The sequence below is a fragment of the Mus caroli genome, chromosome 11 (assembly GCF_900094665.2).
Source record: "Mus caroli chromosome 11, CAROLI_EIJ_v1.1, whole genome shotgun sequence".
Lineage (NCBI taxonomy): Eukaryota > Metazoa > Chordata > Mammalia > Rodentia > Muridae > Mus > Mus caroli.
The window spans coordinates 72,087,299-72,113,262 of NC_034580.1; the positions used below are offsets into that span (position 1 = coordinate 72,087,299).

Below are 25,964 nucleotides of genomic sequence, written 5' to 3' on the forward strand. Positions count from 1 at the left end.
TAGGGGCCTTAGAATAAATTCACTCTCCAGTGAACAAGAATTAACTAATCATTTCAGTTTGTAAGGTTAAATTTCATCTCCAAAGAGCTAAAAAGATGAGAAGGTAGTTGTCACTACCAGACCATCACACACACACACACACACACACACACACACACACACACACTGTCTTACTGTCGCCACCCAAATCCTTATTCATTTGATTCTCTAGTAATTCTGGGAGTGATTAGAAATTTTTATTCCCAAATTGTCATGTGCTATTTCTAGCCGAGTTTGTTAAAATAGAAAAGACTTGTTGTCCTTCTTGTTACTGTGCTGTCCTCCTGCTTTTACTTGTCTCATAGTAAAGGAAGACTAAGTGATGTATTAAAAACCACATACTCTTAGGGAGTTTCATGTCAGAGAACACTCCTGTTTCTGGAAAACGTGAATTTATGTGGGTGTTAACATTTCTATCAAATTCTGTAAAATGTTTCCTTTTCCTCTGGAGACAAACCATGATTCAGATTTTTTCTTTTCTCACTCGGAAAATTGGCTACTTGTAACAGAAAAGTTTGTTCGATAAGGAGCTGTATATTTGGCTATCGTTTTAGAAGGAAAACCAAGTTAGATTCTTTATGTTAATTGTTAAAATTATTTTCAAGCTCATCATAAAAATAAAAACACCTGAGAGCGACGACCGTGCAGATCTTGAGAGCTCCCTGTCAGCGCAGGAGCAACAAGAAGCACCTTTAAATGACCTGATTCGTTTGCACAAAAATTAACACAAATGTTTCCAAGGTGGAGACTAGCTTTACTTTTTTTTTAATTGAGGAAATTTGAGCTGGTCATGGTGGCACACACTTTTAATCCCAGAATTTGGGAAGCAGAGGCAAGCAGATCTCTAAGGCCAGCCTGGTCATCAGGGTGCATTCCAGGACACCCAGGACTACACAGAGAACCCCTGTCTCAAATAAAACAAAACAACCCCCAAAATAGTAATAATAAAAGACAAAAAAGTTGAGGAAATTTGAAAAGCACTTAGACTTGGCGATCATACACAGTGCCAACAATACATAATGAGCATTTATAATTCTAACTTAAAGTAAACATCAAAAGGTAGGACAAATATGGAGACTGGGCTCGTGTCCATATTTGTTTCTACTTGTTTCAAGCTGGGGCTTGTCCTAAGTGATCCCATTTTTTAAAAGAGCAGCTTCTTCCGTCTTCAGCGCAAACGCTGAGGTAGAATGACTCACATCTTGTTTGTGCAAGTGAACAACCATAGCACAAACCACAAGGCACAGCCTGCTAAGCAACCTCTTTATACAATAAAGTATAACAACCTATGAACTTCGAGTTTAAGTCAGGAACACCCGGATGCATGGGGATATCAAAACCATATCAGAAACACAGACTTATGCACTTATTAAATACTCCAGCCCAAAGGATGACGCAACCACCCCCCCCACCCTTGGTACTATTAAAGTCATTTTTCCCATCCGGAAAAATGGCCACAGCAGTGTGTTTACCTGTGACCTGGGCTCCAGCTCAAGTGAAGTTTCTCCTGCTAGGGACAAGCAGATTGGTTCAAACTGACCCTAAAACTGCCCTCCCTTCCCCCACCCTGCAGCATTTGACAACTCTGCACCTGCAGTTCATAAAGCTTATCTGACCTCTCCAAAGACAGGTCCTTGAGTCTGAATCAGCTGCCTTCGGTATGGTCTCTCTGTGGACTCTTTACCCATTTGAAGCCTCCTATAATGCTTCCCCCTGTCTCTGTCTCTGTCTCTGTCTCTCTCTCTCTGTCCCTCTCTGTCTGTCTGTCTGTCTGTCTGTCTGTCTGTCTGTCTCTCTCTCTCTCTGTGTCTCTCTCTCTCTGTCTCTGCCTTTTTCTCTCATGTAAAGAACATTATACTTTAATACTCTTAGAAACTGTTAATACTGTTGAACTACTATTAGCAATAGTTATTAAGATTGGAATAAAAGAATCTACTATTGCCAATGACTGTGTCTACCAAGAGAAAGCAGTAATATCTGGGGAATTAAGGTAAAAGAAATTGAAGTGTCTTTGAATTCATGGCATCACACATTAAATGTGAAAAGACACAAACGTGCGCATGTTGCTGACATAGCTTGTTCATATTAGAAAAAATACAAATGACTAGGTCACACAATAAAGTGTTTTAACATGAAAATATTTAACCTGTTAAAAAAAAAAAAGTGAGGCTCAGGGAACATAGCTCAGAGGCAGTGACTGCCCAGCATGTGCAATCTCAAGCACTGAAAGAAGAAAACTAATCAAATTGTAGGCTTCTCATTCCTAGCAGCGCTGACTGACTGGGCTCAAGTAGGAGGAGAGCTCTTGTGCATTGCTGGTGGGAGACTAAATCAAAGCAATCAACAGCACAACGTGACAGCTGGTACCCAAAGCTTTCAGCTCTTCTTTCTTTGACCTAGCCAGTTCCACTTCTGGGAATCCATTCTAAACAAATGACTGGTGCTCTGTCAGGCTCGAGTAACAGTTAGACTAGACATTTCTGGCTACTGAACGGATGTCCTCCTAGTTCTAGAGACTGCACTGTCTGAATTGAAGGTTCAAAGAGTTGACGTTGGATAATGTCTCTTCCTTGGATTGCAGATGGCTACCTTCTTGCTCTGTCTTCACATTGATTTTCCATAGTGTACATGCCCACAACCACACATGTGTGTGCCCCTTTTCCAGAGAGAGAGAGAGAGAGAGAGACAGAGACAGAGACAGAGACAGAGAGAGACAGAGAGAGAATGAGAGAACTTGTTATAAAGCACTGGTTCTACTTCACTCCTAGCTCTGAATATTTTTTTAATATACCCACTTTAGGCCCTAAAGTTTAAGGGTCAGGGACTAACATATACATTGAGAGGATGAGAGACAGTTTTAAACTGTAAATACAGATTTATATGCAGGTATTGTATAGTTTTATTAGGAGTATGAGAAAGTAACTGTCCATCAATAAAGAGATGACTAAGTAAACATAACCACGTAGCAAAGCATTACACTGCCATTAAGATGGTTTAGGGACCAGGATGGGAAGGAGCGCTTTTCCCTGTTTCTCTAACTTACTTACAACTAAAACCTCTAGATCCGTTTGGTTTACAACAAGCTTTAATTCTGACCATGAGAGCTGAAAGGAAGGTGGCAGGCTGCCTGGGGACCACAGGACCTCAGCACCTGCATGGTGCTGACTCTTTTGGGCTTCCTTTTGCCTCACCAACGGCCTTCCAAAAGGCCAGTAAGAACAGAAAGAAGCAAGAATTTAAAACCAAGAAAGGTTTGGACTAGCCAAAGGAGTCAAAATGTGACTTGATATTATGATCTGAGGAACAACCATATCACGGTGTTAACAGTGGATATAAGCTGGTAATAGAATTACAGACTTAACATTTTTCTCTTTACCTTTTTGTTTGTAATGTTCTAAAATAAGCCCATATTACTTTCTTAGTTAGATATACTTCATATTTGGTTAAAATTCATATTACTTTTATAATTAAAAATAAGAGCATCTTCTAAATTGCTTATTTGTAGAGAAACTACTAAGACAGATAGGCAAGCAGCACTGAGAATTTTTGCAAAGAAATGTAAGTTATATCTATAATTACGTTAAAGAGAAAAGGCCTTCCCTTTTCTGAGCTTTTCCCCCTCAGGCATGCAAGTGTCTAGAGGGCAGAGAATCATTCTCAGAGTAGGTCCTTTCCTGCCATCTTCTGGGTTCCTGGGGTCAGCCTCAGGTCTTCAGGTTTGCCTCTCCCTGACTTGCTGAGTCATTTCTTCTGGCTCCTCCAAACTACCCAATACTGTTCTCTGGGTTTTTGAGTAGTGTATCTCATTGGCATATGATCTAGACAAGAACTATTCCAGAAAGGATGTAAGAAATCCTTCACACAAAAACTCTATCTACTGCATGGCTGTCACCTTCAGTGGAGGAAAAGTGTATGAGAGGAAACAAGAAAGCTAAACTAACTCCTGGACTCGTTACAGAAAAACTGGAGGAGGAGAGGAAGCAACACACAAAAGCAGGCTGTAGCAGACAGGATACCTGCCTAACAAAATGGCTTCTTTCATTATTCCATTACAGTAGAATCATCCTTCCTCAGGTTTGATAATACCATGTAGACCTTGAATCTCAGATCTCACTGTATTTGTATAATCAGATTTCACTGAACATAAAATGATGAGGTTTTTTTCTTGAGCTTATCAGAAGGTGCCAGTAGAAGTTTTTCCATATTTTTTGTATCATGAATGTCATAAATTTAAAGAAAATAAAGGAGCTATTTGAAAATTTTAGCCCAATTTCAGAGTGGTTAAATATTTTGAAGTATGTATCTTAGAATGATAAGGGTTTATTCTTTAATTTGATCTAATCCTCAGATGCTGTATATGTGACATCTACCCAAGGCTGGTTGAAACTGACAGAATAATTTGATACAATCATTAATAACGTAGCTCCTTACTTGTACAAACTGCTGTTGGGTCAATCCTAGATCCACCGATTTCATGATAACCAGATCTTTGCAACGTGATTCTAGTTTTAGAATAAAAGTTTTTTGCGAATTAGTCTAGATGTAATAAATTCATATTTTATACTTATAACATAGAACATAAAATTATTCTCAACTAATATCTATCCATAGTTATGGTGAATAATTTATAGTTGGGTGACATCCCAGTTGGTATCAAGGGTTTTTTTCTGGCTTTATTTAACCAAGAAACCTCTATATTAAAAAGAATGAACATAAATTTTTAATTACTAGGTTGAAATAAAGTACAAAAGATATGCATAATAATATAAATGACCAAAAATAAGACCACTGTAGGTTTATGAGAGTATTTATACCAGGAGAGCTAAACCAATGCCGCTCGCTCTGTAAACTTCTCTTTAAAATGTGTCCTTTTTTTGTTAAGAGCTAGATTACTTTTTACTTTATTTTTAAAGATGGGTCTCTCTACATATCCCTAACTGGCCTTAACCCCACAGACATCTACCTGCCTCTGCCCACTGAGTGCTAGGATTAGAGATGTGCCCCCACCCCCAATTCCAGCTTAAAGTTTCTTTGTCTTTAATGTCTCCAAAATTAACAAACACCATGTGGATATAGTCTTTTAGTAAAAGATGTAAATAATATGAAGGTTATTCACCATCTCAGAAAACTGTTATGTGGGGTGACATCATAAATGGTGTGTGGAGATGAGCATCTTCCCCCTGACTCCAGAGCCTGTCATCTTTTCTGGAACCTTCCATGCATTTCCTACTACACATATAAGTGCTGACACATAGGTCATTTATTTTGTTGTAATAATTATCATCATTTTCATCAGCAACTTTCCTTTCTTACCAATCATTTCAGGCTTTCCATGGAAGATCGGGAGCTCAGGGGGACAGATTGGAATTGAGAGTTGTCAACTAGAGTCATGGGTTAGAATAAGAAAATCCAGGGTATATGAGCAGTGTGTCAGGAGATGAGAAAGCTAAAAGGCAAACACAGAAAACAACACTTAATGTGCACAAAAACCAAGAAATGAAGATGCCAAGAGTCCATCAAACAGTCTCCTGGATGGGGGTGAGTAGCAACGGGAAATGCTTAACCCTCCGCTTTAGAGTCTAGGGACTCAGCACAGAGGTAGAAGACCTGTCTAGTGAGCACAGGGTCCTGGGTTTGGTCCTCAGCTCCAGAAAAAAATGAACCCAAAAAGTTCCATTTAATATGATAATTACATAGTTTATGTTGATCTTGCCAGGAGACAGACACAGTTTTTATGCTGAAAGAACTAAGGCACTACTCCCTCTCCTGCTTCATACAGCAGCTCCACCTACTGTGGACTGGGACAAGGGCATAGGGAAGATTCTTCAGGTACTCTTGAATTCTGTAACTGGCAGCAGGAGGTACCACTTATGGTCACAAGAGACCTTCCACTTCCGGGAAATTGTGCAGACTAGACTGGTTTCTACCAGCAAGAGCTGGACACTGAACAACCTAAGGGGAAGGATCCCATCAGGATTTCCTTTGTGTTTTTTACTGCCCGTGGTGTCTGGAACCAAGAGAGGGCTCAACAGATGCTGAATGATATAGACAATAAATAAATAAATAAATAAATAAATAAATAAATATGATGTAGAAAAGGGAAAGCAGGGAGAACTCATCTATGAAAAGCCTTTGAGGGGCTCTTGGCAGGAATCTGACTTTGGCCAAGGACAAGAAAATGGGCTTCAGGCAGGAATTTGACCTTAGGGGATGGTGGGATGACAAGGAAGTAAGTTCAGGCAAGAATCTGATTTTAGGGTGGAACAAAGAAGTAGGCTTCAGGCATGAATGTGACTTTGGTCTAGGACTGGGAAGTAGGCTCAGATATCTTGATCAACCTGATGGGCCCTTAGTAACAGGGATTACAGGAATGATCATGGGACTTTGATTATTGTCTTGCTTGTTCCTCATTGTACTACTTGCCCTTAATCCTTGCATGTAATTAGAATGGTATAAAAGCGGACTGGGGAAAAAACAAACCTGCCTCAGCCTCCGAACTGGCTGGGGTTATGCTATAATTGTCTTTTTTCTTTTTAATCCTCGCTCCTGTGCTGGAGAACCAGTTGACTGACCGAGTGGGCTTGGTCACTCATCCGTCTGGGAGGTAACGGATTAGAATTTCTCTAATTATTATCAGGGTCCTAAAGAAGTTTCTTAACTCACCCCTTACTCACTCTCACCCAAAACAAATGAGCAAGTCATTGCAAAGAATCTTGGAAACAAGCCAGGCAGTGGTGGCTCACGCCTTTAATCCCAGCACTTGGGAGGCAGAAGCAGGAGGATTTCTGAGTTTGAGGCCAGCCTGGTCTGTAGAGTGAGTTCCAGGACAGGCAGGACTACACAGAGAAACCCTGTCTCGAAAAACAAAACAAAACAAAACAAAAAAAAAAAAAAAATCTCTGAAACAAAGTGGAGGCAGAGCTAAGGGGAAGACTTAGTTTTTAACCAGGCTGAGTGAGGGCAGGAGGAAGGTGTTGTCAGGAAGGCCCAAATCATGTTCAGGAAGGAGCAAACAAGATGCTAAGAAGCATACCTTATTTTTAAAAGCAAGGAAAGGGCTGGATGTGGTGACAGCTCACACCTTTAATTCCAATCCGCAGGAGGCAGAGGCAGATGGATCTCTGAGTTTGAGGCCAGCCTGGTCTACAGAGTGAGCTCCAGGACAGTCAGAGATAGCTATGCAGAAGGACTGTCTCAAAAAAACGGGGAGAAGGGAGCAAGGACAGAACTAAAAATATTCTCACTAAACACAAATGATAAAACAAACAAACAAAAACCAGTGTGTTAAGCTGGGAGGCAGAGACAGGAGGATCTCTGTGAGTATCAGGCCAGTTGGGGTGGTTTACACAAAGAGTGCCAGGCCAGCAGCAGCAGCTAGCATAGTGAGACCCTGCCTCAAAGAGACAAAATAAAGCAAAAATGATGACACGAATCCCAGGATTGAGACTCTATGCTCTACTTCTTATGTTACAGGTTAGATTTCTCTTGGCTGAGTCTCAAATAAATGCACTAAAGCCTATGGAGCTGTTCTCTCGTCCTGGTGCGCACAGTAGAAATCTGTGGGAGAGCTTTTGTTGTTTAAGTGTGTGGGGGGAAGCTGGTGCAGAGATAGAATTCCCACAATTTCTATGCAACAAAGGCTTCCCCCTCCTGTCAGACATTGAAAAAGGTGAAAAGTTTACTTATAATAATTTTGAATTTAAAGCTTATTTTATATGCAATTACAGAGAACAGTTTGTTATTGTCTGTTGTTGAGCCTAGGTCTTTGTGCATGCTTAGGGAGTGCATGGTCTACAACTGAGCTAGACAGCTGGCCACTCACTTTGCTATTGAATTTTTCTGAGAATATAACTACTGTGAACTCTTTGAGTGAGGGTTGAATGTAAAATTTATTCTGGCACTTAACCAGTAGTTGTCCACCATTTCAGAAATTGTGTTATATATAGAAAATGACATTGCAATTTTAATGTGAACTTGTATGCAGCACATCTATGTAAGTCTGCATTTGTCATGCCCCAGTCATGAAAACAGCACATATATATATACTATATTACATATATACATCAATACATATATATAGAACATATATACACTATATATATATATATATATATACACACACACACACACATTGATGTATATGTAGATACCCATATGAATATATATAACTTCTTTTTGCCTTTATTTTAAAATGTCAAATACAAGGAAGATAGTTACTTAGATAGGATCTTACTTTTCTTATATCCAACTATTCATTAAAAGTAGGTTAAAAAGGTCTGAATATTCATTATTTCTTCTAGTGACATTGTAACCAAATATAGAGTGCATATAACTTTTTAAAGATCTTTTATCTATTTATTTGTCTCTTTGAGTACATGAAGTGGGGGAAGTGTGCTTTGGAGGCCAGAAAAGGGTGTTGGACCCCCTCAGACCTAGAGTTACAGCCGTTTGCATGTCAGCGGGCTCGAGACCTGGGTGCTAGGAGCTGAACTACAAGCCTTACAATTTTCCAGCAATCACACTTAACCACTGAGACATCTTTCTCACCATAGCTACATAAAATTTTAATTATATGCCTCTATTTACATATCTTCTTATCTTTTCCCTCCCTCCCTTCCTTTTTTTCCTTCCTTCCTTCCTTCCTTCCTTCCTTCCTTCCTTCCTTCCTTCCTCCCTCCCTCCCTCCCTCCCTCCCTCCCTTCCTTCCTATTTTTCTTTCTTTCTTTTAAGGCGTATTTTCTCTGTGTAGCCTTGGCTCTCCTGGAACTTGCTATGTAGACCAGGCTGGCCTCAAATTCAGAGATCTGCCTGCCTCTGCCTCCAAATCTCTGCTAAGATTAAAGGTGTGCACCACCACTGCCTAGCAATGTTCCCTTTATTTTAATTTTGGCACTATATTTTTCTTCTAAATTCTGAAATTATTTTTTCTGGGAATGTCATAGGATAGTAAAGGGGTTAATCACAATATTTGTAATATAAGGGAGCGCTGTACTAAAGAAACAGGATGGTTAATTATTTCTGTGGAAAGAACAGGGGAGGCTAAATTATCTTTAAATACCTCCAACAACATAGGTCTTAATAATGACTCTATGTGGAGGTTTGACTATACTTAGCCCAGGGAGTAGTACTATTAGGAGGTGTGGCCTTGTTGGAAGACGTGTGTCACTATGGGGGTGGGCTTTGAGAGTCCTCTCATGGCCGCAGTTGGATCAAGGTGTAGAACTCTCGGCTCCTCCAGCACGATGCCTGCCTGGATGCTGCCATGTTCTCACCTTGATGATAATTGACTGAACCTCTGAACCTTTAAGCCAGCCCCAATTAAATGTCCTTATAAAAGTTGACTTGGTCATGGTGTCAGCAAGGAAACCCTAAGACAGAAGTTTACATGGAATCCCTAACTATGACACTATATGACTTCAGCCTCCTTCCTGAAAACTAAAAATGCTACATGAATAGTTATATTTACCAAGATGCAGCTCTGGCTTCTGAAAAAAATCATAAAGGACGTTCTGAATCTGCAGAGAAAGGAGGGAGAGAACATATTACTCCCCAATGACCACATATTTCGTTTTTTAGATTAAAAGCCATGTATAGTCTCTCTAAGTTCCAGGTGATGGAATCTCTGTTTAGTTTAGCATTGTACTTTCTCATGTGGGCCCTCATTGATTTCTGTTCTTATTGCGTGAGGACGAGACACTGGGAATGATCCCATTTTGTCCCCTCCAGGGACTTACTACCTAGCAACCTTTGATGGTGAGTGTGATGGAGATAAGGCACCTTTGCCACTATCTAGGCAAGCCTGAGAATTCTCTTTACTTCCTTATCCTCTAATTACTAAACACAAATGTGCAGAGTTCATTTTGGCCCCTTTTAAAAAATAGATTTTAGGCTTCCTCTTTCTGTTCCCAGGTGTTCCTGGCCTCTCTCTCTCTCTCTCTCTCTCTCTCTCCCCACCCCTCTCTATCCTTCTCTGTCTCCCTTCTCTGCCCTCATGGCTCTATCCCAGAATGTCTGTCTCTACCCCTTCTTTAGGCCATCAATCCCTTCCCTTCCCCCCACCCTGCCCCAATAAACCCCCTTTATACCAGGAAAAAATAGATTATAATTTCTATGGAGGATTTTTAGATTCAAGCTAAACTGAACAGACAATACCCAGTACCCCTGCCACAGGCATGTGTAATACACGCACGCATGCATGCACACACACACACACCACTCACTCTCTGACTACTAATATCCGATGCTGTAGAGTTATAGATCTGTTACAAATGATGCGTCATTTCTTCTAAAGCCCACAGTTCATAGCTGGCGTAACTTTTGGTATTGTATGTTCTAGGGGTTTGACAAACGTATAATGGTGGCATTTATCACTGTAGTATTATATAGGGTTGTTTCACTATCTTCAAATATTTCATATTTTAATAGCTAGGAAATAGAATCTGCTTCGAAGCTCAACAACATAGGAATGGATAAAGAGAGTGTTGGGCATGTACACAATAGGATTCTATTCAGCAGTACAGAGTCATTAAATCACATTGCAGGAAAGTGAGTAGAACTCAAGATGGTTTTGAGTATTGAGTGTTCCCTCACTTGAGGAGCCTTGATTTCAAATATATATATATATATATAATATGTCATCGAAGTAGAGTGGGGACCACAAGGGACAAACAAGAGATCTAAAGGGAGGAAAGATAGTGCAGAAGGCTGTCATGGGCACGTGGGACTTGAAAGCAGAAAGGGAGACTGACTAGATGAGAGGAAGGGGAGGACATGAGGGAGGGCTTTGGGAAAGGAGGGTGAATTAAGAACAAAGCATAAATATACATTACATGCATTTTATATTGTATCATATATCTTATATGAAATTTATATTATATTTATTTTATACATAATTTTATATTTGTGTCATATATTCCACATATATGAAAATGCCATGAAAACATTTTACTTAAATGCTAACTTTTTAAAAAATAAAAGTCCTGCATTCCACCTATTCATTTTCCTTTCCCTGATGGCAACCCCATCTTTTTACTTTTTCCATACTTTTTCCTGTTCTAGAATGTCATGTCATCGGAATCACATAATAGTCAGTCTTTTCTGCTTGGATTCTCCACCTTTGCAGCATCCTCCATCTCTCTCATGGCTTGATCCCCTCCCTGTAAGCACCGACATTCGACTGCTTGACACACCAATTGATTTGTAGCCATTTAATGCAGGCTACCCAAGTCACTTCCCTGTGTGGGCAATTACATACATCAATACCCAGGAGTGCAATCGTGGAATTGTACATTATAAAAGTATGTTTAGTTTGTGTGTTTAAAAGAAACACAAAAATTACCAACTTAATTGTTTTTGTTTAGAAAGAGTAGGGTTTTTTTGCCGGGCATGGTGGCACACGCCTTTAATCCCAGCACTCGGGAGGCAGAGGCAGGAGGATTTCTGAGTTCAAGGCCAGCCTCGTCTACAGAGTGAGTTCCAGGACAGCCAGGGCTATATAGAGAAACCCTGTCTCGAAAAACCAAAAAAAAAAAAAAAAAAAAAAAAAAAAAAGAGTGTTTTTCTTTTCATGTGTGTGTGTGTTTTGCCTGCATGTATGTCTATGTATCACATGTGCACCTGATGCCCTCAGAGGCTAGAAGAGGGCATCATATCCCCTGAAATTGGAGCTACAGACAGTTGTGAGGCACCATTGGGTTCAGGGAACTGAATCAAGGCTCTCTGGAAGAGCAGCCAGTGAGTGCTTTTGGATGCTGCGCCATCTCTCCAGATCTACAGACAAGAGTTTTACAATGTAGCCCAGGTTGGTCTCAAACCTATAGTAATCTTCCTGCCTCAGTCTCCTAAGTTCTGACATTAAGTTATTTTTAAACAGTACGAGTGTGTGTGTGTGTGTGTGTGTGTGTGTGCCCAGTACATTTACATATACTTAGAATTTTTCTTTTCACAAATTTAAAACCCTACACCCACTGAAGACTGACTCCTTCTCCCCACTTTCCCTTGTAGCTGCAGTCCTGCTTGCTTCTCTGATATAACTACTTTAGAAACCTCACATATGTTACCCACAGCTGGACTTACGAATCTTATTTCTTCCAAGACTGTGTTCAGTTTCATGAGAAACAGTCTTTCACAGTGGTTGTGCTTCTTTGCATCCCAGTAGCAGTGACTGAGTGTTGGCACTATTGTAACTCCTCAAAGCCCTGGCTGTTAGTGCTCTGGCCTGTAATCAGTATCATAAGTGGGGAGTAGTGTTTCATTTCTAGTTTAATCCACAAAATTCCTAAGCCTGGTCGGATGGCTCAGTGGGTAAGGATGCTTGCCACCAAGCCTGATGGCATGAGTTTGATCCCTAGGACCCACACGGTGGAAGGGGAGAACTGACTCCCGCAAACTGTTCTCTGATCTCCACTGGAGCGTGCATACACCCCCATCCCCATACCAAAGGAATGAATAAAAGTAGTAAAACTTGATCTACGACCCTTTAATGGCAGGTGATGTTGGCATTGTCTCACAGGTTGATTTTCCATTTGCATATTACATATCACTGGTGAAGTGTTTGTCATGTATTTTGTTCACTGTGTGTGTGAGTGTGTGACAGAGACAGAGAGAGAAAGAGAGTGTTGTGTGTATGTTGTTCAGGTAGCGTCTCAATACATAGATCAAGCTGGTATTGAACTTGAAGTTTGTCTTCCTACCTGATTATGTGAGAAACCTTTATAAGAATCAAGATTGCTAAAAAATCTTGCCAGATTTGTATTTTATTTCTCATATCCAAGAGAAAAATTTTAAGAAATCAATAAGCTATGGAGTAAACAGGTCAAGAATTGGCTTAGTTTGGTGTTGGTGAGGGATTTCAAGGGAAGCCTCTGACATTCCACTTAACATGCTAGCACTTCCCTCTTAGCACGCACCCACACATCCTCCACGTGTGCTCTCCCTCTTACCACGACTATTGGAATCATCCCTTTGGGGTTGAGAACCCATTCGTTGAACTGCTCCTCCAGAGCCTGCTTTCTCATGCCGGCCACCTTGACTTTGACTGTGCTTATGTACTCTCTTTGTTCTCTCTTCTCTTTCACTTTCTCCTTCATCTTGGCTATTCTGGAGTATGAGAACACAGAATGCATGCTAAGAACCCTTGGTTTGGTCGGGCGGTGGTGTCACACGCCTTTAATCCCAGCACTCAGAAGGCAGAGGCAGGTGGATTTCTGAGCTCAAGGCCAGCCTGGTCTACAAAGTGAGTCCCAGGACAGCCAGGGCTATACAAAGAAACCCTGTCTCGAAAAAAAAAAAAAAAAAAAAAGAACCCTTAGTTTGGTTCAGATAGTTCAATGGCAGAATCCAGGGCTTTACTTAAACCCTGGAGCTGTCTTTCTTCCTTCAGCACTCATCTTAGGCTAATTTCTACTATTATTTCACTTTTTACCTAAGTAAACAATATATTTAAGAAGTATTGGTGGGGATGTTAACTAACACAGTAATTATGAAAGACTGTGGCGACATCTGAAAAACATAGACGTGTAACTACCAAAAAGATGCAGCAATCTTACTTTTGGATATATCCCCAGAAGACTTGAAATCGGTTTGTTAAAAGAAGTTTGCATTCATATTTTAATTGCCACACAATTCATGGTAGCCAAATACAGAATCACTTCTGAATGAACAAAGAAAATATTGGCCTATAAGCGCAATAGATTATTATGCATCTTTTTAAAAAAACCCAGAATTCCACTCTTTGTGAAGCATGAATAGAACTGGAGAATTAGGCTAAGTGAAATAAACCTGGCATGTGAAAAATAACCTGGCAGTTATTAGTTACATAGTAAAGTATAAAAGAACCAAACTTATAGAAATCGAGAGTACCATGGTGGTGACAGAGGCGATAATGGCCAAAGGGAACAAAAGACATTAATTAGAAGGAAGAATAGGTTTTTAAAAGTTCCCATTGCACAATAGTATAGTTTATAATAGAATATACATATTTTAAAATTGCTAAGAGTATAACTTTCTAATGTTCTCCCCATAAAGATTGATGATTATTTGAGGTGAAAGAGGTTAATTAGCTTGATTTAATTATGCTACCTATTTATAAATCTTAACTTTACATTGTACCCTATACATATATACAAGTATAATTAGTCAGTTTATAGGTCCTTGGCCTTTTGTTTTATAGGCTTTGTTTTGTCTTTGTTTGCCTTTTACAAGAAGTAGTAAGAATACACATCGAGGCCTCCCTACACATCTGCTCTGAACTCTGAAGCTTTAGCCTTCTTCTTCTCTGGACAAATTAGTCATCCAGAGATCCCAAGACTACGAGAGAAGCCTGGGAAGTGTTCTTATAAGAAGCACGCCAGGTCATTCCAATGCTCTGGACCAAACTGGAGGAATATGCCTGGGAGCGTATCTCAGCCTGTTGCTGCAATCTAGCTGGAGTCAGATGCTTCTGCAGCCCTGCTGAAGTCCCGAGTACAAGAGTAACTATTGTCCTCTGCCAGAGACGCATCACCAGGCTGAGAACAGAGAGAATGGAGGCTTCAATTGTCCCTATGTTAAGCATCACAGTTAGAACTTTAAAACAAACCCCAAACTGTGTTGACTGAAATCAAATCACATGGCTCAGAATAATAAAAACAGCTGTGTGAAGTGAATTTTTCTTTGCAGGTCCAACATTTGGAATAGGTTTTCATCTTTCAATGAGGAAAGACTGAAGCAATCTTGCAGATTTGAGATGGAAAAAACCAAAACCCTTTCACTGAGAATGTGGACATTAGATCCCTCTAACAGTCCAAAAGAAAGTACTGAACGGAAGGTGTGCTTTATGCCCATGTGAAACCTCTGTAAATCTCTAGGAATAGAAGCCTCCAAAAATAAACTCTCAGGTTTGAAAACAGAAGCAGGGAAGCAGGTTAGCAGTGCAGAAGAAGTCTTGCATGAACTTCTCAGAGTAATTAGTGTTTTGAAGGAAGGGCTAAGTTCCTCTAAAGTGCCCATCACACAGCCAACCCTCCTGGGCCTTTCAGCTGTTCCTCACCCACCTCTTTCTTCCCATACTGCCCTTTTCTCTCTTCTCCCAGTACAGAATGTCTCCCGTTTCCATCTACATCCCTGCATGGCTTCCTATTCTACCCCGGTGTCTTACTGCTGGCATTCTCATTATGCATCCACTCATTCACTCTGTCAGCCGAGCTCACTCATTACATAAGCATCTATTGGGCAGTTATTATGTATTCTGCCATTATAAAGCTCAGCATCTGACAGCAGAACACACAAGTGATTGCAACAGTATCGTAAGTACTGAGTGTCTTCAGATTCTCATAAAACACAAAAATAGACGCACAGAGCTACTTTCCTGTCACATTTTCATCTGTTCAAAATGTTTTCCCCCTCGTTTTGCCTGACTAGGTCTCCCACATGCTTTGGGTCTCAGCTGAGACATCAGATTCTCCTACACCATGATGCCCATATTTAGAAAGAAAATCTAGCTTTGTGCTTCAGGGACACTGTGTATGAGCTTCCAAATATAATCCAAATGCATTTTAAATTGATCGTGTCATTCTTTCAGGGAACGGATAACATTTCTGTTGCATGTATTATTTTATGAGAATGCTTATACCAACCAACAGAATTCTATACCATCCAACACTGTAACTTGGGTAGTATAGAGTAGATGTAACCTACAAATGGATTCTAAGTATAGCTCCCAGGATGGGAAGATAGCTCAGTTGGCAAAGAGCTTGCTTTCCAAGTTTGATGATCTGAGTTAGAACAGAGGAAAAGGAAGAAGAGGAGGAGGTAGAGGTGGTGGAGAAGCAGGAGGAAAGGAAGGAAGAAGACGAGGAAGAAAAGACAAGGTTAGGTGAGCAGTGTGGGAATGCCCTTGTGATCCTTGCACTGGGGAGGTGGCAAAAGTGGGTGGATTCCAGGGGTTTGCTAGCCAGCTAGCCTCACCTACTTGGTGAGTTTCTCATCAGTGAAAGTCTCTGTCTGAAAAAGGTGGGCAAGGCCTAAGAAATACAACCTGAGATTGACTTTTGGTCTCTGCAGACGCACGTGCACACGCGCGCACACACACACATTGGTACACATAAAAGCTAAATAATAAAGTCAGGTGTGATTGTATACACTTTGTACCCAGAATTTGGGAGGCTGAGGCAGGAGGATTGCTGTGAGTTTGCATCCAGCCTAGGCTTTGTAGCAAGACCCTGTCTCAAACAAAGAAAAGAACTAAATAATCAAACATTTCCTTCATATGAACAAGTGTTCGGAATTAACAGTACAAACTTGATTAGAGAGTATAAATAAAGACTAGGGCTGACTAAGGATGCAGTGATGTTGGTAGAGCGCTTGTCCAGCATGCACAAAGCCCTGCGCTCGCTCCTACCTAGCACCAGCACTACACAAACGCCCCCATCAATCACTAATTAAGAAAATACCCTACAGCTAGACCTTATGGAGGCATTTTATCAATTGAGGTTCTCTCCTTTTAGCTTGTGTTAAAATGACACAAAACTAGCCAGAACAATCTAAATGAAGATTCTTCCTTGACCATTAAAATACCACCTTGGTGTGAATGGCACAGACCTATGAATTCCATGTGTCCCCACCCAGTGTGGCAGTTTTCGCTCTTATCAGTATAACCATCACAGTGGAGGTGACTTTTTGCCTTCCTAGCAATTAATAACCTCCAAACCTTCCAACAAGCCATTCCTGCATACTTCACAGCATGTAATACCTTGCTTGCAAGTGATAGTTTAGTGCTTGTCATCTTCCAGGCTCTGGGATCATAATTTCCTAAAGCTAAGCCAGACTTTTGCCAGTCCTTAAGCATGTTTCTATTATCCCCATGATGGGTACTTTACAAAATGCACCTGTGACATGTGTCTAAGTTATTATAATTACTTAATTCTTAGTTTCTCTTGTTTTATTCAGCGTATATCTAACTATAAATAATAAGCTCCTTGTGTAATATATAATGACTTAAAACCTTAAGTAACTGGCTAGTCAGTGATAGATTTTTAAAAATTTTTATTAGTATTTTATGTGTATTTTATAGTATTTTTGCTTGCTTATATAGGTCCACGCCTGCAGAGGGCATGGAATTGGAATTACAGATAGTTATGAACCACTGGGTTGGTGCTAGGAACTTCAGTCCTCTGTAAGAGCAATAAATAATCTTAATCACTGAACCCATCATTCTCCGTCCCATCCGTGGCATTTGGATGTGCAACTAACCAGGCCGATTTGGAATTTTTACAAGATAACAAAACCTCTATCATAATATTCTCATTAAATATTAATAATGAATTCTAGAGATTTCAAAATTAAATATTCAGTACTCCAAATTAAAGGTAAGTGTGAAAATAATATTACCCTCTTTCTTACAGTTATCAAGCATGAAGACTTATTTCCTAATAATCTTATGGATCTAAAAAAAATTATGAACACAAGCTCATGGTGATTCTCCTGCCTCAGCCTCCCCAGTTATAATTGTGATTATAATTGTGATCCACCATGCTTAGATCCATAAATAATTTCAAAAAGAAAGGAGCACTGTAAAAGCAGAAAACAATATGTAGAAATCTCAGCACCAAGTCTGCCTGTAGGCTGCTATGCTTTCCACTATGATAATGGACTAAACCTCTGAAATTATAAGCAGCTCCAATTAAATGCTTCCCATTATCAGAACTGTCTTGGTCATGGTGCCCCTTCACAGCAATGAAACCCTAACTAACACAGGCTTTGGATCTGGATTGACACAAGCCTTTTTAGTCCAGACCTTGAAGTATAGTGGCAATGTTTATAAAGATCTATAGTGCAAAGGAATTTAAAAAAAAGTTTAGGTCCAGGCATGGTAGTCCATGCCTTTAATTCTAGCACCGAGGAGACAGAGGCATGCAGATATCTGAGTTCAAGGCCATCTAGGTCAACTGAGCAAGTTCCAGAACATCCAAGCTTAAGCAATAAAAACAGAAAGATGTAATTGAACAGGGGGCCTTGTTCTAGCCTCAGCAAGCAGCAGAACTTGGCAGCTTCTGCCACATGGTTCTGGCTTTAGAGTCAGGAATAGAAGAAAGAGATTAAGGAATCTCCCTCCATGACTAAGGAAAGTTGCTGAGGCCAGGCATGTGGCATAAGTGTCCCCGCATGGAGGCCCAGAGAAGCCACTGTGAAAAGCCATTGTATGAAGCTGTAAAAGGTCACTGGGTGAAGCTCTGAAGGTGAATCCTGGATTGCCTTGGAGACCCTAAGAGGTTAGAGATATCTGCTGAGGAAAGCTGCTAACAGGGAGTGGAACCAGCCCAGGAGAAAGAAATGTGTTACAGTCAACAAATCTGGAAGGAGTTGGAGATCTGCAGAGCATGACATTAGATGTGGAGATGCAGAGTTTGGAATTTGCTGAGCTGGTTTTTGGTCTTGCTTTGGTCCAGTATTTCCTCACTATCTTATCCTGCCTTTCCTCTATTGTGAAATAGTGTATATCTTATGCCGTTGTATGTGGGAAGTATATTATCTGTTTTTTTTTTTTAATTTTGATTTTATAAGGGATTACAGTTAAGAGATTGTGTGAATTTCAGAAAAGACTGAACTTTGGACTGTTAGACAAGTTTGAGGCTGTTATAGACTATGGAAGAGTTTGAAGTTGGACTGACACATTTTTGCATTATTTTATGGCTATAAGCTTATGGGGGGCCAGGGAATAGAATGTGGTGGTTTGAATAGATATGGCTCCAAAGACTCATGTATTTGAATACTTGGCCTTAGGTAGTGGCAGTCTTAGGAAGGAGTAGCCTTGTAAGAGTAGGTGTTGCCTTGTTGGAGGAGGTGTGTCACTGTGGGGGTGGGCTCTGCCCAGTGTGAGACAGTCCCTTCTGTTGCCTGGGGATTAAAATGTGGAACTGGACACTATGTCTGCCCACATGCTGCCATGCTTCCCATCATGACAGTAATGTAGTAGGCCTCTGAAACTGTAAGCCAGCCCCAATGAAATGATTTCCTTTATAAGAGTTGCCATGGTCACAGTGTCTCTTCACAGCAATGAAACCCTAAGACAACCAGGCACATTTCTAATAAGTTTCTAATAATATTGTGATAATAAAAAAATTTGACTTGCCTTCAAAGAATGTGTAAGGACGTGAATAATTCAGAGTGCTTAAAGGTAACATGATCCTGTAAGTGCTTCCAAAATAGAAGAAGCCGTGATCTAGACCAGGTCTCAGCAGGTGTCCAGAGGAAGTGGTACTAGAGGTCATTCTTGGAGGACAAGGCAAAATTAACCAGCTAGAGGAACAAGGACTAAGATAGTTAAATAACAAAAGCTGGCGCTCCATATTCCAGAAGAGGATACTGAGTTAATATTTGTGAAATAGTGAGAGTGTGCAGAAAGAATGCAGCCTCTCTGGCTGGGCTGGACAGTGCTATCATTGTATGCTGGGTGCCTCCCACACAGATTGGCTAAGTTTTGAAGCTGGCATTGGTGGTACGGATTTCCTATTTCTATATGAGGTGGTTGAGCCACTTTACTAAAGGAGTAAGAGAGAGGCAGAGGACATCAGAAAAAGAATGTCCTACACAGGGCTGGAGTGAGATAACAAAGTGTCTGGTCTGATGGTACAGGACCAAGCTAGGACAAAAGATTTAAAAATCAAGGCAATTGTATTTCTGGCCTTCATCCCTTAGAGGCCGGAGTGCCTGCTATACATAAGCAAAGCTTATGTTCATTTGAGGATATCACTTACTGGATAGTTTTAAATAAATCAATGAAATAAAGTAGAAAAATCATAAGAGTTTCTATGATGGTCTTAGGTGCTCTTGGTGTTTCGGCTCGAGGATCATCTCACCCTACCAATTATTAAGCCAGCTCTGGCTGGAGAGGAATTGACTCTGGACTACTTCTGTCTCTTTGTTTTTTGTTTGTTTGTTTGTTTGTTTGTTTTGTGAGACAAGGTTTCTCTGTATAGCCCTGGCTGTCCTGGAACTCAGAAATCCACCTGCTTCTGCCTCCAAGTGCTGGGATTAAAGGCGTGCACCACCACTGCCGGCTACTTCTGTCTCTTTAACAATTAGAATGTTCTATGCCAAAGACTCATTCAGCATCAGGCTGCAGGATGAGATTTGGAGTAGTGGGATATCATGTAAGGAGACTACAATTTTACAGTCCAAAAGTAGCTGATTTTTTTTGTATGTTTTGTGAACAAAATACAAGCATTCTACCAATTGAACCACATCCCTATCCTATATGCAGCTGAATTTTTAAGTAATAATAGGATGTATTTTATAAATTCATGATGAACCAACTATAGTTTATAAGAGTTTATAAGTAAAAAAAAAAAAAAGAAGAAAAGGAATTGTTTGGATAAAACCCTTTGTAAATACCACTATAACAGGAATTCAAATACCATTAGAAGTATTATCCTTACTTTTGGTAAAATATGCTTTTACCAGATTGATAAGATCTGTTTTCCAATACATGTTGACAAACTGACTAATATTACTAACATCACCTGTGGAGAAGCACCTGCAGGATTTCCTCTCATTATGTGGTTTCGATTTGGCTCAGTAAAGAGGTGGCAGCTGGTGTGAAGTGTGAGCTGACAGCTGTTTGGGAAGCCAGTCTCCTGGCAAAGCCTGTACTGAGGGTGAAACACAGCCTTCCTCTTGCCAAGTCCTAGTGCTTGTAAAGATGTAAAGTTGTAAAGATGAATTGGACGTTCTAAGGCATTTTGTTGTGTGAAAAGTAAAATATAAGTACGGTGAGTTAAATCTTAGACTCCTTTCCACATACCACATTCCAGTAGAAAATATACATGGATTTTGGCACTTGATCAGCATAAATTACTTGAATATTGCACAGGAGCTAATCTGTAGAAAATTGTAATAAATAAAGTAAGATAAAGACCTGCATCTCTCTCCCTTTAAAATTATACTTGTTTTTTGTGTCTCTAATGTTTGAGCATTTGTACTGACTTATTCTTCTCTCTCATGTAACTGTAATAGAGAAAGGAATTATTTGGAATATCTTTTTAAGATTATTTCTCTTCATGGAATACATGTTCTATCATTAATTAGTAATGCATAATTCACTGGAAAAACTCTCCCAAGATACCTTAGAGTACAGCAGGGATCCTTCAGACTATGAAATCATTAACAAATGCAAAGATAATGAAAAGACCCAAGTGTTGGTTTTGTTTGCTCGGCCTCCCAAGTGCTTAGGTTACAGGTGTGAGCTGCACGCCCGGCTCTCAGGACTCTTACATCTAATTTCCTGATTATTTGGAAAGGTGTCCTAGGATCCTTTCTGTCGAGATTGATTGAGTAATAGGCCCTGCCTATTGGAAATAATCTGAAATTCTAATATTAATAAGCTTCCCTTTTATTATTTAAATGTCTTCAGTTAAAAATGTTATACAGTATAATTTACTGTGTTGGTGCCCAGTTTTACAAGTTCTAACACACTTACAAATATGTGTAACTCCCAGGCTACTAAAAACTGGTAATCTTATTTTAAGGGCAACTATTTTTCATTATCAAGTGTATGGGTGTATGTGTGTATCTACATGTTTGTACATACACATGTGTTTGTACAACATAAAACAGTGGATGGTAACTTTCACATATAAATCCCCAAGTACTAGAGGGATCAGAATCAGAAGGAAAAGATACAAGAAAAATAAAGCTATTAGAAGTGGGGGAGGTCACACCAGTCAGAATGGCTAAGATCAAAAATTCAGGTGACAGCAGATGCTGGCGAGGATGTGGAGAAAGAGGAACACTCCTCCATTGTTGGTGGGATTGCAAGCTTGTACAACCACTCTGGAAATCAGTCTGGCGGTTCCTCAGAAAATTGGACATAGTACTACCGGAGGATCCCGCAATACCTCTCCTGGGCATATATCCAGAAGATGTCCCAACCGGTAAAAAGGACACATGCTCCACTATGTTCATAGCAGCCCTATTTATAATAGCCAGAAGCTGGAAAGAACCCAGATGTCCCTCAACAGAGGAATGGATACAGAAATTATGGTACATTTACACAATGGAGTACTACTCAGCTATTAAAAAGAATGAATTTATGAAATTCCTAGCCAAATGGATGGACCTGGAGGGCATCATCTTGAGTGAAGTAACACAATCACAAAAGAACTCACACAATATGTATTCACTGATAAGTGGATATTAGCCCAAAACTTAGGATACCCAAGATATAAGATACAATTTGCTAAACGCATGAAACTCAAGAAGAATGAAGACCAAAGTGTGGACACTGTGCACCTTCTTAGAATTGGGAACAAAACACCCAGGGAAGGAGTTACAGAGACAAAGTTCGTAGCTGTGATGAAAGGATGGACCATTTAGAGACTGCCGTATCCAGGGATCCATCCCATAATCAGCTTCTAAACGCTGACACCATTGCATACACTAGCAAGATTTTGCTGAAAGGACCCAAATATAGCTGTCTCTTGTGAGACGATGCCGGGGCCTAGCAAACACAGGAGTGGATGTTCAGTCAGCTATTGGATGTATCACAGGGCTCCCAATGGAGAAGCTAGAGAATGTACCCAAGGAGCTAAAGGGATCTGCAACCCTATTGTNGGAACAACATGATGTACTAACCAGAACCCCGGAGCTCTTGTCTCTAGCTGCATATGTATCGAAAGATGGCCTAGTCGGCCATCAATGGAAAGAGAGGCCCATTGGACTTGCAAACTTTATATGCCCCAATATAGGGGAATGCCAGGGCCAAAAGAATGGGAATGGGTGGGTAGGGAAGTGGGGGGCGCTATGGGGGACTTTTGGGATAGCATTGGAAATGTAATTGAGGAAAATATGTAATAAAAATATTAAAAATCAAAAAAAAAAAAAAAAGAAGTGGGGGAGGAGCGAGCAGTGTGAGCCCAACCTGCTTTATGGCCTTGCAAATTTGCATGCAAGGCTTGAAGATTAAAGTCCACCTGGGCTCTAGATCTACCTTTCAGACACTTGATAAAAAGCTGTAAATTATATTGTGTATGTAAAACCAACAGACAGTAGAGGCTATGTTTTTCAAGGGAATGGCTGCTACCATAAAAATTATTCTACAGAAATAAAGGACTGTTAAGTCTGTTGTTGTGAGACACGAAACAGAGATGAGTAAATCTCCTTTTTTTTTTTTCCCTTGGGAAGGAAACAGATAAAAATTTAATTCAAAGTCATTTTGGTGTTGTTAAACTCCGGACAAACCGACAATCATTCTGCCTTCTTCTGATGAAGAAAAATAGGGAAAAAATGTTCATTCCTAAAGTGACCGGACTTTGTCAGGAGTCTGTAACGGACTGAGGAAACGTAGGACAGAGGTCAAAGGATTTTAAAGCAGGACTAAACTTCATGAAGATCTCTGAGTACCAAAAGCGTTAAGTTAGTGGGCATTGGGAGGAGGATGTGCTGCTGGAAAGCATCCATGGGCTGTGTGAATAGGCTACAAATGTATGCCACTGGCCTTGTCAACGTACAACAGATTTTGGACTTTTGCCAGAGGGAGATGAAGTTCTAATCCTAGTGATCCAGACAAAGCCTGTGGTTACTTTAACTCTTGCATGGAATTCCTACAGTTTCTCCAGTAGAAACTAAGCAAGGCTGGAGAGATGACTTAGGGGTTAGGAGTGTTGCTGCCCTTGCAGAAGGCTGGGGTTTGGTTCTCAGAACCTATGCCAGGCAGCTCATACCTGCCTATAACGTGTAGTCCCATGGGATTCAACACTCTTCTGGCCTCCAACCTGAACATACATAGTGTATGTACGTTTGTGTGTGCATACAGGCACACAAATAAAGAAACTAAGACTCTTATTATACCTCAAGAAGGCCTGAAACATTCAAATTCCCAGCTCTAGAAACACCAGTGAAACAAGCTCGTCTTCATGTGCCATGTCATTGGCTGACAAAGGATCCTAGACCAGGGTCTTGGTGTGTCTGTCCATTTTTCCTTTCTCAGTATAGCTTCTGATAAATGGCGAGTGCCTAATTTTATATCAGGTTTACATTTGTCTTTGACAGGAGGTAGGGCTTGTCAAGTTTTTAACTTACAGCCTTAAACATCAATTCCCAAATTGTAAGTTTTTTTCTTTTCTTTTCAAGGGGGAATAGAGTTAGATGCAACCCAGCACATTGCTCAATAAGAACAGATGGTGAAGAGAAGTGTTCTTTAAAGCACTTATTAAACCCAATGGCATTGCTTCCTGCATGCTGGTGGAACTTTTCACTTGTACTAAAGCTCCCTTCACTTGGTTTCTTCTTGCCTAATAACCTGCAGTGGGATTTATTTTAAATACATGCCCAGAGGACCCGATTCAGAAAAACCTGAGGAATAATGCAGGAATCCGAACATTTGGGACATGTGGTGCTGGGTATGAAATCCAGGGCCTTGTGTATAGAGTCTTTACTTTTAACCAAGCACCTGCGATAATTTTGATGTCTTAAGTTAGAAAATCACACTTTCTAAAACATTCTTTCTATTGAAAAGAAGTTTCACTTCCACATTGTACTGGTTATCTTCAGTTGTCAACTCGACACAACCTAGAATCATCTCAAAGAAGCTTCAACTGAGGCGTTGTCTACATCAGAGAGGTCAATGGGATTATCATGCTTACCAAGTGATACAGGAGGGCACAGCTCACTGAGGGTGGCACCATTCCCTAAGCAGGCTGTTTTGGGGTGTATAAAAAAAGGAGCTAAGCATGAGCTACTGAACAAACCAGTGAGCAGTGCTCCTCTGCAGTTTCTGATAGTAAGCCACATTCCTCCATAGTGTGTGCTTTTGCTTTCTGTTTGCGTCCCTGCTCTGACTTTCTTCAATTGCAGACTGTGATCCAGTAATAGAAGCCAAAGAAACCCTTTTTTCCCCACTAGGTTGATTTTGGTTAGAGAATTTTATCATAGCAACAGAAAACAAACTAGAACACACATGTAAAACCTAGGAGTTCTCTTACACAGGGATATATATATATATATATATATATCCATTTTAAAAATTTTATATAATGTAATTTTAAAAAATTATTAGTGCTTAGGTGTGTAGATCAGTGGCAGAGTGCTTGTCCTTAAGGTACAGGGTTGGTTGCAACCTAAGCACTACCAATAAATAAAATAATAAAATTTCTTATGTACACATGTAATTAATTGTTTACCCTATAGAGAAGACCCTGAATAAGACATAAATAATTTTAGCTTTCTTTTTTTTTTCAAGATTTATTTATTTATGTCATGTATGTGAGTATACTGTTGCTGCCTTCAGACATTCCAAAAAAGGGCATCAGATCCCATTACAGATGGTTGTGAGCCACCATGTGGTTGCTGGGAATTGAACTCAGGAACCTCTGGAAGAGCAGTCAGTGCTCTTAACCGCTGTGCCATTTCTCCAGCCTGAATTTTAGGTATCTTAATCGATTTTGGTGTAGGTTTACATACCAGAAGACAGAGGAAAATATGGAGGTTTGGCGAGAGGTTATGAACTTTGAGGCATATTGTTCTTTAGATCTTGGAGAGACTTTATAAATATTATTTATATTAGGGTTCAATAAACCAAACCAAACCCACTCACAGGTTGGCTTTTTGTGGCTAGAAAGCTGGTAGATACATTTGAGGAGGTTTTTTTTTTTTTTAATCAAAAGAATACTAATATTTTGTGGCATGTGAAATCTGGATTTCATGACCCATAAATAGTTTCAAGGGCACACAGTCACGATGACTCATTTCTCTGTTGTCTGTCACTGCTTTTGTACAAGAACAGCAGCACTGAGCAATCATGACTCAATCTGCCAAGCAGACACAGTTCAGTGTTTATGTAACCAACTGTGCCAATATTTTCATGATTTCGAGTCATGGCTTAAAAAGGTTTTATCTGAGCCGGGCGTGGTGGCGCACGCCTTTAATCCCAGCACTTGGGAGGCAGAGGCAGG

The 25,964-nt window shown here is 40.2% G+C and overlaps 1 protein-coding gene across 2 annotated transcripts in view; it reads right to left on the reverse strand.

Moving 5' to 3' along the window:
- Window positions 1-25,964, reverse strand: part of Efcab5 (EF-hand calcium binding domain 5) — a 110,442-nt gene that overhangs the window by 70,298 nt on the left and 14,180 nt on the right. The window contains exons 4-6 of one of the 2 annotated variants that reach the window (XM_021178008.1): window positions 12,981-13,137; window positions 9,506-9,554; window positions 4,471-4,541 (exon numbers count right to left, since the gene is read on the reverse strand). In XM_021178008.1, coding sequence (XP_021033667.1) covers window positions 4,471-4,541; window positions 9,506-9,554; window positions 12,981-13,137 — 277 coding nt within the window. Of the gene's footprint in view, window positions 1-4,470; window positions 4,542-5,352; window positions 5,426-9,505; window positions 9,555-12,980; window positions 13,138-25,964 lie in introns of those variants that run through there. The other variant, XM_029483107.1, reaches the window with a different exon arrangement.